This window comes from Siniperca chuatsi, linkage group LG9 (assembly GCF_020085105.1).
Source record: "Siniperca chuatsi isolate FFG_IHB_CAS linkage group LG9, ASM2008510v1, whole genome shotgun sequence".
NCBI classification, from domain to species: domain Eukaryota; kingdom Metazoa; phylum Chordata; class Actinopteri; order Centrarchiformes; family Sinipercidae; genus Siniperca; species Siniperca chuatsi.
In genome coordinates this window covers 14964727-14978694 of record NC_058050.1, presented here as the reverse complement: position 1 = coordinate 14978694, position 13968 = coordinate 14964727, and the positions used below count along the sequence as shown (strand labels likewise).

Genomic DNA, 13968 nt, shown 5'->3' with positions numbered 1-13968 from the left:
CGGTGGGAACACTCTATGTATGTGTCCTTTGCTTTTAGTTTTGTAATGATCAGTGTTCCTTTAAACTGGTTAATGTTGATGAAAGTAGATACTGTATGGGTGTGTTTTGTTTAAGGAACATTCAGGTTAGATGTGCAGCATGGATTATTTTGTCCCATTCTCAGACAGAGAATGAATTTGGAGAGATGACAGGAGCTTTACCAATGAAAGTTTAATTCTCAGAACTGAAAACACCACCATTAAACACACCTGATAAAACTTAATACTAGACATTTTGTAGCTCCACAAAATCAATCTCCCATCATGCATTACAGATGTACAGACTATGTTACCACAAGCATAATTCTCACTTGACCAGACTATCTTGTAGCAGGAATATACTGAAGTTATTTAACAGACTTGTGTTTTCTTGTAAAGGGCAGGTGAATCATATTGCTACTAACTTGTGGCTGTACATATGAAGAAGAATTAGAGAAATAAACTGTAGCAACTTTTCCTGGACACACTTATAGTGTCACAGGTGTCACAGTTCAGCAACATTCAAAAATATATCTCCAATCGTCCAATCAGTTATCTTTCTACTTGTCTTAAATGTATGTAAGTTTTGTTCAAGTCATCACCACAAGAGGTCTCTGTCCTGCCTCACAAATCTCCTTCACGCTTCACTGTGCCGGTCCTCAAGAAAACAGTCAGGCAGGTTTGTTTCTACACTGCACCACCTGGGGGAGCAAGAGTGCTTCCTCTGAGGTGGAGACATCAGCCTTGAACACTGAGATGTACTTTGATAAGACTGACTAGAAAAGATTTTAGAAATAAATGTTACAGCTATATGTAAGTCTATCTATATTTGTCTTGTATAGTACTTTCATTAAAAAAATCAAAGCATGTTTAAATAGAGCAAAGTAAACTTAATAAAAATGTAGTATAATTTGTTTAACAAAATGCTGAACACTCAGTCCTCAATCCTCAGTTTTAAAAATTTAACGTAACCTGCATAGTGCAAAAGTGCTATGTGATATTAGTATTAAGAAGACATAGGAAAAGACAGAAAAGTTGGGTTTGTTAACCTTAATGAATCGCTTGGTCTGGAGCTACAGTAAGTAAGGAACTCTGCAGCACAGAAGAAAATGCAATCATTACTACTTTGACATTTTTCAATTTCTAATAATTTTATATGTCTATGCTTTTTTTGCAACAAATGCATTGATGATTTCACTCTCTAACATCATGTTGGACAGGACAATGTAAAGTTCAGTTACCTAATATACAGAAAAGGATGAGAATGAATAATCAAACAACACTTTATTGTGATAAAACTTGTGACAAAAACCAAATACGACTCAAACATGACGTTAAAAGTCAGGGTGCTGTTGATGCCCTGACCGCTTTGTTCCGCCCGCCTGTGCATGATACATTAATATCAGATAAACAAATGACAACATGAAAGACTGTTAAATGACACACAGTATGTACAGTCTCAGACTGTCTACAATGTGTTTTTGATTGGACTGTTTATCTTTGCAGCTAGTTTTTTGAAGCCATGTTAGAAAAAAATCCAAATAACACACGAACCTCGAACTAGCAGGACAGGGCTTCAGCTGTGGAGATATGGTCTGTATCTTCAAAGACAAAATTCTTAAGTTACAATAATAATAAGTTAGTTATTTGTTATTTGTCTACTCACTTTGCTCCATTTTCAAACCTTATGTGGTGGGGCTTTATTGTAAATCAGTCCAAGCAATTGCTTTTGTTGTTCAGCAATACTAATATCTAATATACCAATGAATCATTTATATACATAAACATTGGAACCATTAAGCTCTAATAAAATAATGCCAGTGTAAACAAGCTTCAGTATCACGCAACGCCCAAATATTGCACATACATTCATAAATATACACATTAACTTTGTGCCTTTGTGTTTACGCACGTGGCTGCATCTGTATGTGTGTGTGTTAAATCTGTATACAGCCCAGTTCGAAGAAAACTAGGATAAATTAAATCAGGTGGGGAAAGAATTTCATAACTGAATGAAAGGATGACACAAGAGGCACATAATAAACACACACACACACATATGTACAGTACCTACACACATACACACACACACACACTAACAAAAGCACTTGTGCATAGATCTCAAGTCTCTTTGTGCCTCATTTACACAGACACAAAAATGTTCAGTTACAGAAACATTTAAAACATTGTCTTCACAACAAAGTCCATTCTGTCTTCAGTTCTGGTGCTTCATCACAACGGATAAACAATGGACATGTGTGTGTGATTGAGCGTGTTAAGTGTGTTTTGGTCCCACTCTGTCTGGTGTGAACCTTGTTCTTTGGTCCCAGTCTGTGTGGCGCTGCAGTCTTCAGTCTCTCCTTTCAGTCAGTTTCATTACCATAGAGGCAGAAGAACTCCAGCCGAGGAATGTAGTCCAATGAATACAGATCTCAGATCTGATTTAAATTACTCAGAAGGTGCACCTCCCAAACCACAGTCCTCCAAACAGGAGATGTCACATCGTCTTAGGCATCCCCCGTTTGTTCAGATGTCAGCTGCTCCTGGTCGGAGATGTCATCGTCAGCTGGTGGCCGCGCCCGGTCAAAGAAACCACACTGAGGGAATCACATTAACCCATTAGTGAAATATTGGATAATTAAACTACCACAAGGAATGCTAAGGATGGTGGATGATATGTGTATACCTTCCACATGGCTAATGTTAGCATGGCCAGCACCAGCAGCCCCAGCAGTATGGCCAGGATGATGACCCAGAGTGGAACAGCAAACGACACATCAGGAGTCCCCCATAACACCAGGGTCCCCATCTGCAGGACACAGATAAATACAGTTAGGCGTTTGTAAGTGCTGATACAGGTCCTTTTTCTCCTTTAGCGCCTGACACAAACTCACATACTTCTGTTACTGCCTGCATCTTACCGAGGTGGTGTGTTGAGGCAGGGTGGAGGGTTGGATGCGATAAGGCATGGCTGTGACCATGAAGGACGCAGTAGAGTTGAGAATGTAGGGGTCGTTACGCCGCTGTAAGACAAATATAACATTATTATTTAAAAGGTGCCATTTGACCAATAAAACATATTCTTTTTTTTTGTGATCAAATTTTTATTTTTCAATACTCGAGGTTAGATTGGACATGGATAATTTTACCATAACTATACAGGCATGGTACTCTTGTTTATCCACATATATAGTGACATTCATCGACTGCCTGATAAAAGGGCTCTTATTTGGCCCTCCAGTCTTTAAATTCTTGGACAAGGTGTCAGTTGTATTTCCATTGCACTGTTGATTCGAGCTATAGTGAGTTCCACAAAGATGATGTCTAATAATGAGAGAATCCATTGGGAAATCTGAAGTTTATGGGGAGGCTTCCACCTTAATACTAACAACTTTTTCGCGGCTGTCAGACCTAAAAGTAGAAATCTTCTCTGAGATTTGGTAGCATTATTGTGAAATTATTTTCAAAACTACTGTTTCCAAGGTCAGGAATAATCGAGGAAAAACCCTAAAAAAAAGAGTGATAAACTTAGGAAGGAAGTAAAGCATCAAACGAATAATCAACAAAAAATTTCAAGATGGCAGTTCAAGACACTGACCTGCAGGAAAGTATGCGCCCAGAGTCTCGAGCGGACCTTGACCACCGCGCTCTGCCCACGATCCAACCGGCCAACCACACACATGATCTTCAAACAGGAGATATTGGTGCAGTTCTGCAGAGAAACAAGACGCGTGGAGGAGAAACGGAAAACAGAGAGAGCAGAGAGACATTACACACATGTGAATCACTAATGTACATTTGGTTTAGTTTGTTTTTTTGACAGAATGTACATGTATGTGAGGCTCACCAAGGTTTTACCGCTATAACTCTGAGCGGCTGTGACGGCTCGTTTGTGGCGGTGAGGAGGAGCGCTAGTGTTCCTCAAGAAACCCAATAATTCAGGTGTGTCTTGGAGAGAGGAAATCTGAGACAGACAAGGAGAGAGAGTTGGTAACATCTGGATTATTTTACCCTTTGTATTTTAGCAACTAAACTGGAAATTAACAGATGAAATGAACATTAAATGAACAGATGATCAAAGTAGACATTTGATTAGAATTGTCTCATGTATTTCAGCCAGTTAAAATTTCATATTTACATTACAGTCAGAGCTGAGCTTTAATGTGTCTATCAGGCTACATATTTGACCTTCAAACATAAAACCAAATGTTTTGCAAATGAGACATGCAGAAAACTAAGGAAAATGCTAAGTTGCTCCACAGCTCACAGTCCTCCATTTTATCTTTAAACATTCCTTCTACAGCATGTGTTTGGGTCTTTTGAGGACAGTTATTATTCAGAACATACTGATTATCACATATTGGTGGTTTAGTGTGGTCTGTATTGCACATGGGCTCTGATGCAGCCCAGACAGCCAATGAGAAGGAGATGGTGGACCTGAAGACAGACCTGAAGAACGCTTGTAAAGTAAGATTTTAAAGATGTTTTAAGTGATGTAATAAAATAACACAAAATCACCAGCTGTGGACCAAGTGTCATTTAGCAATCAGAAGTGTTTTGTTGAAAGAAGGATTTGAAGAGATTTTATTTCCTGGTTGCGGCTCATACAGTCAATTTGACAGCAACAAAAGACAGACTGACAACCAACAAGACTGAATGACCTGAATGTCCTCAAGTCACAGCTCACAGCTCACAGATAGATAATAGCTAGATATCTTAATTGTCTCTTTTCTGGGAGTCTGACAGAGGGCTGTGAGAGCAGCTTGGTGGACTTAAAACAGTAAAAAAAAAAAAATTAAAATCCAATGAGATGTGTAAGACATGATGTGCTTATTCCTCTTAACTAATTTTGGAAGCGCAGCATACAGTAGCAACAACATTTGCTTCCTGCAGCTCAGTGGGTAGCAGAAACAGACCACAGACAATGAAGGTATTTTGGTCAATAGTTTGATGTCTGTCACAAGTTACCAGCACCCAAACTGACATCTTGAAATGAATTTGTCTGACCAACAATAAAGAACCTAATAGTATTTAGTTGACAGTTATATTAGTTAGAGAAGCTGTAAACACTAAGACAGAAGAGACAAATTACTTAACAATTACAGCAATTATCAAAATAGTAATCAATTAATTTTGCAACAATTGACTGATTGATTAATTGATTGAAGGATCAGTACTATTGGTGGGGCACCTATTCAGTGGAAGGAATCTGGACAAGATAGCATGACGCTCCATGCATGTACACTCCTCACTGTCAAGTGAAAGAAGTGTTTGCTGACCCAGTGTGTGTCAGTCAGTCTAGTCTACACACAGAGGGATTCACAGTGACACTGGTAGACATTGGAGAATTGGAAATGATCACGTCAGGAATAAAATGGGAAAAGAAAAAAAAATCTGACCTCTAACCACACAAGTGCTGTGTATCCGACTCATGTTGTTTTCATATATGATTACAGCTTGTAGCATTTCACTTTCTGACATAATTATGCACTTTTTGAAATAACTGCATGTTTTCTTTTTGAATTACTCTACAGATGAAATCATAGATATTGGAAACTATTCCAGCTCTAATTTCTGCTAATAAGCATAATACTCCTTCCTGCTTGTTTTGAGCCAGCTGGCAAAGAACATGGAAAGCAGCCAGAACAACGGGTACAATTATGTTTTAAATAAGCGGGTATAAATGATGGAGAAATGGCTGGATGAATAAGCCGCTAGTAATATAAAAAATATAAGTCTGAAATTGCAGTAGGTCTGCTGGTTTCATAGTATGTAAGAAAGGTAAATTAATGGTTAGGAATACTGTGAAGCATATTCATTCTCACTACAGGCAATATGTCCAATAATATATATTTGGGTCTTGAAATGAGTTTTTGAACACGTGTCTGCATGCATAAGCATGTATATGTTCATATATTGTCATGTTACCTGAAGGCCAAGTGGGTTGAGGCTGGTGTTCGTCCTGCAGCTAATTGGTCCGTCAGTTTGAATCTCCATGGCATACAGCAGGTTCTCGTCACGGAAATGGGAAGGCCAGCCGACCTGGAGCTCAGCCTCCCGAATACTGCTGGGGCCAGAGTTATGGAGCTGGAACAGAAAAAAACCCAGAAAGTTGTCAGTATTGTGCTCTCTTCTGTCTTATTAGTAGGTCTCAAGTGACTGAGGCTATAATTAGGTTATCATAACTGTGGGATGATGACACAGGCCACCTGTGTTTTAGTGAAGATAATGCTAGCAGCCTTCAGTCACTAGGGATTGAAATACAAGTAAAATCTACAGCACCACCTGGCTCATCATTCCACATCAAAATCAGGATAAATGAATTATGAGCTTAAATGAACCATCAATTCAATAAATCCTCATTTTTTACGACCTGTATTCTCTCTCTCTCTCTCTCTCTCGCTCCCTCTCTCACACACACACAGACACACGCACACACATGGTCATTAACACTGAAGCAAGTCAACCAAACAGGACATGATCCTGGTGCTGCAGGGCAGGAATTCTGCAAGAGCAAAAACTCCGTCCTCTCTAACTAGAAGCAGATGCCAGCTGGGAAAAGTACCGCAAATGAAAATCATTATCAGCTGCAGGACAGGCCAGACATGGCTGCACTCTGGTTCAATGACGCTGCCGTCCCTTTAAAACAAAAAGAAATCACATGTACAGTGCACGGACGCACACATGCACATACCCTTATTGTAAACTGTCGCCAGTCTGTCTGCCATCCTCCCTCCTTCTATCTATTTGTCTGTACCTCTGTTTGACCTTGTTTTTCCTCTCAGTGATAATTAGTCATTACACTGTGTCCAGCCTTAAGAATAATCCTCCCTCCCTTCCTTTCTCCTCCCTCCTTGCCTTACTCCCTATTCCCTTCTCTCTTTTTCCCGCTTTCACAGCAGTAATTACTCCTGAGCTGGAGACCTTTGATCAGCCAGAGCCCAATTCTTTATAGAGCTACTGTTTTTACTGTGTGTGTGTGTGTTACTGTTTACTTCACCTCACAGAGCCCCCCTCTTGCTGTAGCCTAATTTACAACTTCCCACACCTATTTTTCTGCTCTTTTCATCTAAACAGTCTGCGCAGAGACACACTTTGTGACCAGCAACAACAAAAACAAAACAACCCAGCCTTCTACTTCTTCATCTCTGAGCATGAGATTTAGCTGTCCAGGCTGTGTTTTGATGTAGGCTGTGGATTTACCTCATAGATGTGCGTTACTTGGGGTCCCACGTCATCCTCTTTGACAGGCTTCTCTTTGGGTTCCCATCGTGGGAATGGCAGCACCACCTGAGAGGGATGAGACACCCTGAAGAGAGGATAAACAGTGACAAATGCATATAAGCATTGATAGGTTTGGATTTTTTGTCCATCTAAATATAATACTCGCTGATCATATGAATGTTGTTCGTTATTGGTCACTGTGATGATCATTCACTTAAGTGTTTTTCCTAGCTGTGGCAGAGGGTTACTGTCTGGTTGTCCCATGTAGGCCTGTTGTGTTGTATCCCTCCACCATGACTCAGCAATCAAGCACAGAGTGCAAATTTTCTAAAAGCACAATAACTTTGAAACATACCTATTTGATTTGGTGAAGTCAAGTCAGTTGAACTTTGAATACATTTTTTTGCATGAGACAAACAAGGACTGTGGATATCGGCCCCCATCTTTTACAGTGTTGTTGCACTAGGATGGGAACTTGTCATGTCTAGTACAGAGACTGCATTATATTGAGAGCTGTTTCTAATGTTTTGTCCTTCACGTTTACATACATGATGTTTTAGAATATTAGAAACACCTCTGAATACAATGCAGTCCAGTAGAACACCATCACTAACTATGACCTTAGTGATAAAACATATAATTGAATTAACACCTTTATGACAGTGTCAACAAAACCTAGTACCTTTTTAAAAGATAAATTAAACATATGGAGCTTTTAAAACATTCATATACACTCTATATAGAAAATTCTACAGCAAATACCAGCTATATGTATAACAACTGTAATTTAGAATTCAAAATGCAAAATTTAAAATGATGGATGGACACAGCTGAGGCAGGAAAGTTTCACAGCACAGACACAGGAACTCGTATGTCCTCGTTTCAGCCCATCCCAGGTCCTCCTCTGTTTGTATGTACAACTAACCATACCCAAAACAACGCCAAGCAAGGCTCCAAGCTTTGAAGTGTGTGTGTTTGTGTGTGTGTATGTGTGTGTGTGTGTATCAGTGGGCATATGGTCATCCATGAACATGTCAAAGGCTCACAAGTATCCCATGTGCATATGATTAGTTCTAGAAATGTGTTTTCATGCTGTTTGCCATCTGTATATAAACAGGCTCTGCAAATTTAAACATTACAAAAGGGGCAGTAATATCCTGCAAACACCAAAAGGTTTAGGCTGAAACCAGATCAATGGCATCTTTGTGAAGCGGACACACCAACAAAGAATTTTGTCACTGTTTCTCAGAGAGGACGCCACACTCTCACACGCAAAGATGCTTGACTCACCCGCGTAAATCGAGTTGAGCTTTAGCAATGATGGATACATTCAAACTGACTGGGTTGCTGTCGGAGTTATCTTTGTTGGAGCTGTTGAGAGATTCACAGGGAGTTTAAATAAAATCTAACGCACACAAAAATAAAACACACATCATACTGACTATGCTCTACATTCTGTATCTATTTGCAAACATTTTACAGGAGGCTGTGATATAGTATGAGGCTCAGAAAAGCTTATAAAAAAGCTGTACTTTTATGTTCAGCTGACTTCAAGAGGAATTTCTCTAGCAGTGGGTTTGGCCAGCATTTAACCGTCTGTGTCTAGTGATGTGATGTATCAAAATCAACACAATGAAACAAACAGTGAACATGTTGTGCAGAGCTTGTCTCCTTTCTGGAGTTCCTCTGGGCCATCTGTCTTCTTCTGTCTCTGCGGTTAGTTTCATCAAACCACAGACAGCGACGGGATCAGAACAGACACAGAACTTATTTACATGGCTCAGAATAAAGACAAACAGCTCTTTGTGTGTGTGTGTGTGTGTGTGTGTGTGTATAGGGGGGAGTATGCATGAGAGTTGGTGGGTGTGTCACCTGTGGATCTGTAGCTCAAAGATGATCTTTGGTCTGGCATCTTCCAGCCTTTGGACAGAAAACCTCAAACCAACAGACAGCTGGGCACGAGTGTGGAGAAAATGCAAGAAAGAGAGAGAGAATGTGTAAAAAACATGTGACAGGAGAAAGAGGAGGACAGTTAAAGAGAAATGAGAGGAAAGAAAGACAGAAATAAGACTCATCTGTACATCAGGCCACATCATGTTGCAAGTGTTCAGTAATAGACAGTAAAATCCCTGTTAACTACATCCTCTACTGTTGTTACATACTGTAGGCAGAAGAGCAGGTCTGTGTGTGTGTGTTGACAACAGCAGAAATCTAAAATCCGAGAAAATCCAGACTGCACACACAGACACACACTTGAAAGCTACAGTTACGGTTCTTGTCTCTCCCCAGTTTAAATCCCCTGTCCTCTAGGCTAACTCAAAACACGTGGAGAATTTAGCTCATCATCAATTGTACGACAACAGTGTGTGTGTGTGCGTGCTTGTGACTGTATGACAGTGCGAACGCGCATGTTTATGTGTGTGTGTTAGCTCTACTGAACATCAGATCAAACACATGGTCCAGAGAGGGAAATGACAGCATGCAGACTCGCACTAATACGTCACGAAGCAGGCCTGCAGTATGGGGGGTGAGGGTGGGGTGCGGGACTACAAAGTCAGGCCATCTTTATGGGACACATTAGAGAGAGATTGGAGGAGAAGAGCCAGACAGGAATGATTTAAAGAGATAGACACCAAATAAGTGTGAGTCGTTCAGAGAGAAGACATCACTATCAGCTATGATACTCCCTGTCACAGACAGAGGAGGAGGACGACGAAAACAGTCCAACAAACGTCTGAAGAGGGTCAACTGTGTCTCTTAAAATATTAAAAATCTGTCTTTTGAGCATCACACCCCAGATTGAAAGGTGGCTGTTAAAAGTTTGTAGTTTCGTCCTTTAGAGAGACCAGCAGCTGTGGTCAGCTTGAATTTTTGTTGGTTACAATGGTCTGTACATTTTCACGGTGGAGAAAAGTCATCAAAACATCCACAGCACTTTCACAAAGCACTCTTGCAATGTTGTCAGATTCTATGCTCAGTGTATTCCAAATAATTATCATTTTGCCACAATATGGCTAAATGCACTGCTTCTGTGTTGTGTTACTGCCCTCCTTGAAGCTACAAAGCTTTGCCACAAGCAGTGCATTTAGCCACATTTCGGCAAAACAGTGATTCTTTGGAACAATGCTGAGAGAAGTGGTTTGAGAAGTTTCTAAAGGCATTATAGCACTTTTTGTCAGCAATACACAAGTGGTATCCATTGGAACAAATAAGAATTCAACTGAGCACTGCTGCTGTGCTTAAAAAGGGATTAAACTACAAACTTACAACTTAACAGCCACCTACAGGGTTTAAAGCCTACAGGGGTTGTTTGATACTCAAAACATTTTAACTGAGGGCACTGTGTAGGGCATGTAGGGCTGTGGGATATGGCTGAAACTAATGTCACATTAACAAGAATTTTCCAATATCTAAATTGATTTAATTTTGTAGTTTTCAATTATATTTTGCTTGGAATCAATGATTTAAACGCTAGAATTTTATGAAACAGTAACACAATATGATCAATCATCACAATAGATTTCCACTGACAGCTGATAGATGATTATTTGAATTATTGCCCAGCCGTAACTTAATGTCATTATTAACTGCTGTCAAAGCTTTGTCAAAATATGCTGAATTCTACTTAATGCCAGCAAAGCTCATTGAACTAAAATGAACACAAAATAGAAAGAGAAGCGGACGATGCAGGCACGAAGATGGGCACAAATACTAAAACCAAAACTAGCTTTCCTTCATGCATGTACCTCCGACCCTGCTCAGTAAGGCACAACAGCTGTGTCGTGTGGCACCATGAATGAACTCCAGTGATGAGAACTATTTAGTTGCACAATATAACCAGAGTCTGTATGGGGTATATGGAGGTATGTTCTGTATAAGCTCATGGATTCCTGAACGTCCAACAGGGCAAGGGTAGAGTTAAATATGGGAAACATCTGGACGGCTGGGGAGCACATACACACATACACACAAACACACACACACACCCACATTGAGTGTGAAGCATAGTCAAAGAAGTCAGAGTGTGTGGAATGAGGGTCACGGTGATAATCAGTAATCATTAGAAACCATCAATCAGTATGGATTAAACCTGAGGAGTAACAGTCGTAGCATCTTAGCATGGACATTTGAAAGGGATGTTTTAGTGAAAAGTGTGTGTGTGTTTGTGCTTTTGTGTGTAACAACTCACCTCTGTCCCAGCCACCATTGGGTTCCCGAGGTCACACACTACCATTCTGGACTCATTGACCATCTTGTACTCGCAGTTTGGCTGAGAAAGGGACTAGAGAGGAGAAGAGAGGAGAGGAGAGAAAAAAGCACAGTGAGTGAGATGATAAGGCAAAAGTGGATGAAAGTGATAAATAGGGAGCATTGAGAGTCAAGAGGGGAAAGGAAAGAACAACGGAGGGAAGTACAACACCATCAAAGGGGGATGGGAGTGAGAAAGAGGAGGAGGGAGGGAAGGGGGGAAGGCAGGAGAGGAGGAGGGATGAATGCTCTGACAGTAACAACCTCATCAATCAAACAGCCCCATTACACACTCTTTAGCGCACATACGCGTGCAAACACACACACAGACATAAACACACACACACATGCACACAGCAGTTGACCCTATCCATTTCCGTGGTCACTAATGCAGCTTGTAAATCATAATAGGGCCTTTTGGGCTGTTGCCAGTAAAGCATACCCTGCTGATAGCCTCGCCTTAATCACTCCAAACAAACAAACGCCACAAAAACACAACAGGATGTGATGTCATACTGTAACTGCAGCTTCAAATGGCTCACTTCCTCCTTTCATATGGTCACTTGGCACATGCTTCAATTATGATGGGGCAACTGCCTCAATCTTATATGTCTATTTTCAGTATCCATCCTACTGGCTCTTAACATCAAACGACAGACAAATGTGTATGCAGTGTGTGTAAGTGTGTGTTTACTTACCTCCACCCTGCGCTTCACTCCAATATAGTCAGCCTCTGGTGGTATCAGTGTGTGGAGCTCTGTCTCATAGGCTCCCTCTCCTCGGTTCACCGCAGTGATGGTCAACATGACCAGATTGTCATCTCCAATCACCAGCTCTGAGCGGTCCCTGTGTGTGTGTGTGTTTTATTTAAAAAAAGAGTACAGTGTACAGAGACAATAAATAATTTCAGTCATGTAGAGGACACAGAAAATAAAGCACTTTGCTGCAGTTACATACAAGAATCTCCAACTCCTGTCCTGTGTTTTTGTTTTGTAAAATTCAATTTATAATTTTTAAGATTTTTGGTTCAGGCGCAATCCGCTCTGCTGCATGGAATGCAATACCCCCGACCCCAACAATAACCCCAACAATGTGTGTGTGTGTGTGTGTGTGTGTGTGTGTGTGTGTGTGTGTGTGTGTGTGTGCGTGTGTGTGTGTCAGTCAGTTGAGGGTGACAGGATGTTTGTATAACGCTGCCATGGAGATATAGTACAGCTGGAAACACTATAGAGAGTAGGCTAATTCACACACAAACACACACATACACACACACCACATGGTAAACTATAATGTGAGCAACATAACTATAAACTATAAACTTTGCTCATTGTGTGAGGAATAACAGATACTTTCTTTGGTTTAGCTGTGTGTGCATGTGTCTGTGTTTGGCCGTGTGAAGTGTTGAGTGTTTACAGGTTGAGGTCAGAGGGTGTGTCCATATCGCTCTTACATGCTGGCAGAGAGCTGGAGGTCGGGGATACAAATATTGTCGTCACCACAGTCCAGGAGAATGTAGGCCTGAGAGGAAGAGGGGCACAGAGAGGGACATTGTCATGAGGAAATTGTTAAGGTACACTGGACATCATCATGAAACCAAAAATAGAAATAAACACACCAGGATGCAGGTGCTATATACATACAGACACATAACATGCACACTAGAGTTGTGCTATCCAGGTCTTGGGCAGCAGAATAAGTTTTGGGTTGGGTTTAGCTGCGCCCAGCTTTGGGCTGAGGTTGGGTTTGGTTATTTCAAAATGTAATTTTGTAATAATGTTTTTTTCTCTTTCTCTCGCTTGCTCTAATGATTGGCACCCATGGGTTTGTATTAGGAGAAAGTGCAGCCTGGCAAGCTAATGGTAAGTAATGGAGAACTAAAGCAAATACTCGCTCAAAAACCTAAAATAATTTTGGCAATGCTTCTTCAATGAGGTAACATGACCTTGTATTCATGAACACAGTTCAGTACTGGAATCAAAAAATGCACACCAAAAACTCAGCTCTGGAAAAACTTAAACATTTTTGGTATTTATTTGAACACTTTCTGCAAGTGAAAGAGGAAGCAATGTGTTTCACATATTCTTCATCATGCTTGCTTCTTTGACAAAAAAATTGTTTTAAGTTGGTCCAGAGCTGAGTCTTTGGTGTGCAGCAAGCCCTCTCTTCATTTTTTTATCTTTTGCATTGCCCGCATTTAACTGACCAGTACTGGACTGAATTATAATGGTGTGGAGGGGACTCCTGATTTTCTTATAGCTAAGTTCTGGATTAGAATGGTTTGATCTGTAAAGGTTCACTTGGAAAGAAGGTCTAAGTTTACCAACCATGCTCATCTGCTCTACCCTGTGAAAAGGCAAAGTTGAGCTTGATATTAACAGGTAAGGCAGATGATTTTTATTTGTGATAAAGCCTTACTGTGTCTAAGGCAAGCATTTTCATCAAATAACGAGTGACTGAAGTGTTATATAGACAAGCTGG

At 40.5% G+C, this 13968-nt stretch overlaps 1 protein-coding gene across 1 annotated transcript in view; it reads right to left on the bottom strand.

Annotated features, from left to right (window-relative positions):
- Positions 1-1285: 1285 nt before the first annotated feature.
- Positions 1286-13968, bottom strand: part of itga8 (integrin, alpha 8) — a 37953-nt gene continuing 25270 nt past the window's right edge. The window contains exons 19-30 of the mRNA XM_044207361.1: positions 12941-13008; positions 12189-12336; positions 11432-11524; positions 9115-9194; positions 8533-8613; positions 7222-7327; positions 5947-6105; positions 3866-3982; positions 3617-3730; positions 2940-3041; positions 2705-2827; positions 1286-2615 (exon numbers count right to left, since the gene is read on the bottom strand). Of these exons, the coding sequence (XP_044063296.1) occupies positions 2526-2615; positions 2705-2827; positions 2940-3041; positions 3617-3730; positions 3866-3982; positions 5947-6105; positions 7222-7327; positions 8533-8613; positions 9115-9194; positions 11432-11524; positions 12189-12336; positions 12941-13008 (1281 nt within the window). The 3' untranslated portion in view covers positions 1286-2525. The remainder of the gene's footprint in view (positions 2616-2704; positions 2828-2939; positions 3042-3616; positions 3731-3865; positions 3983-5946; positions 6106-7221; positions 7328-8532; positions 8614-9114; positions 9195-11431; positions 11525-12188; positions 12337-12940; positions 13009-13968) is intronic.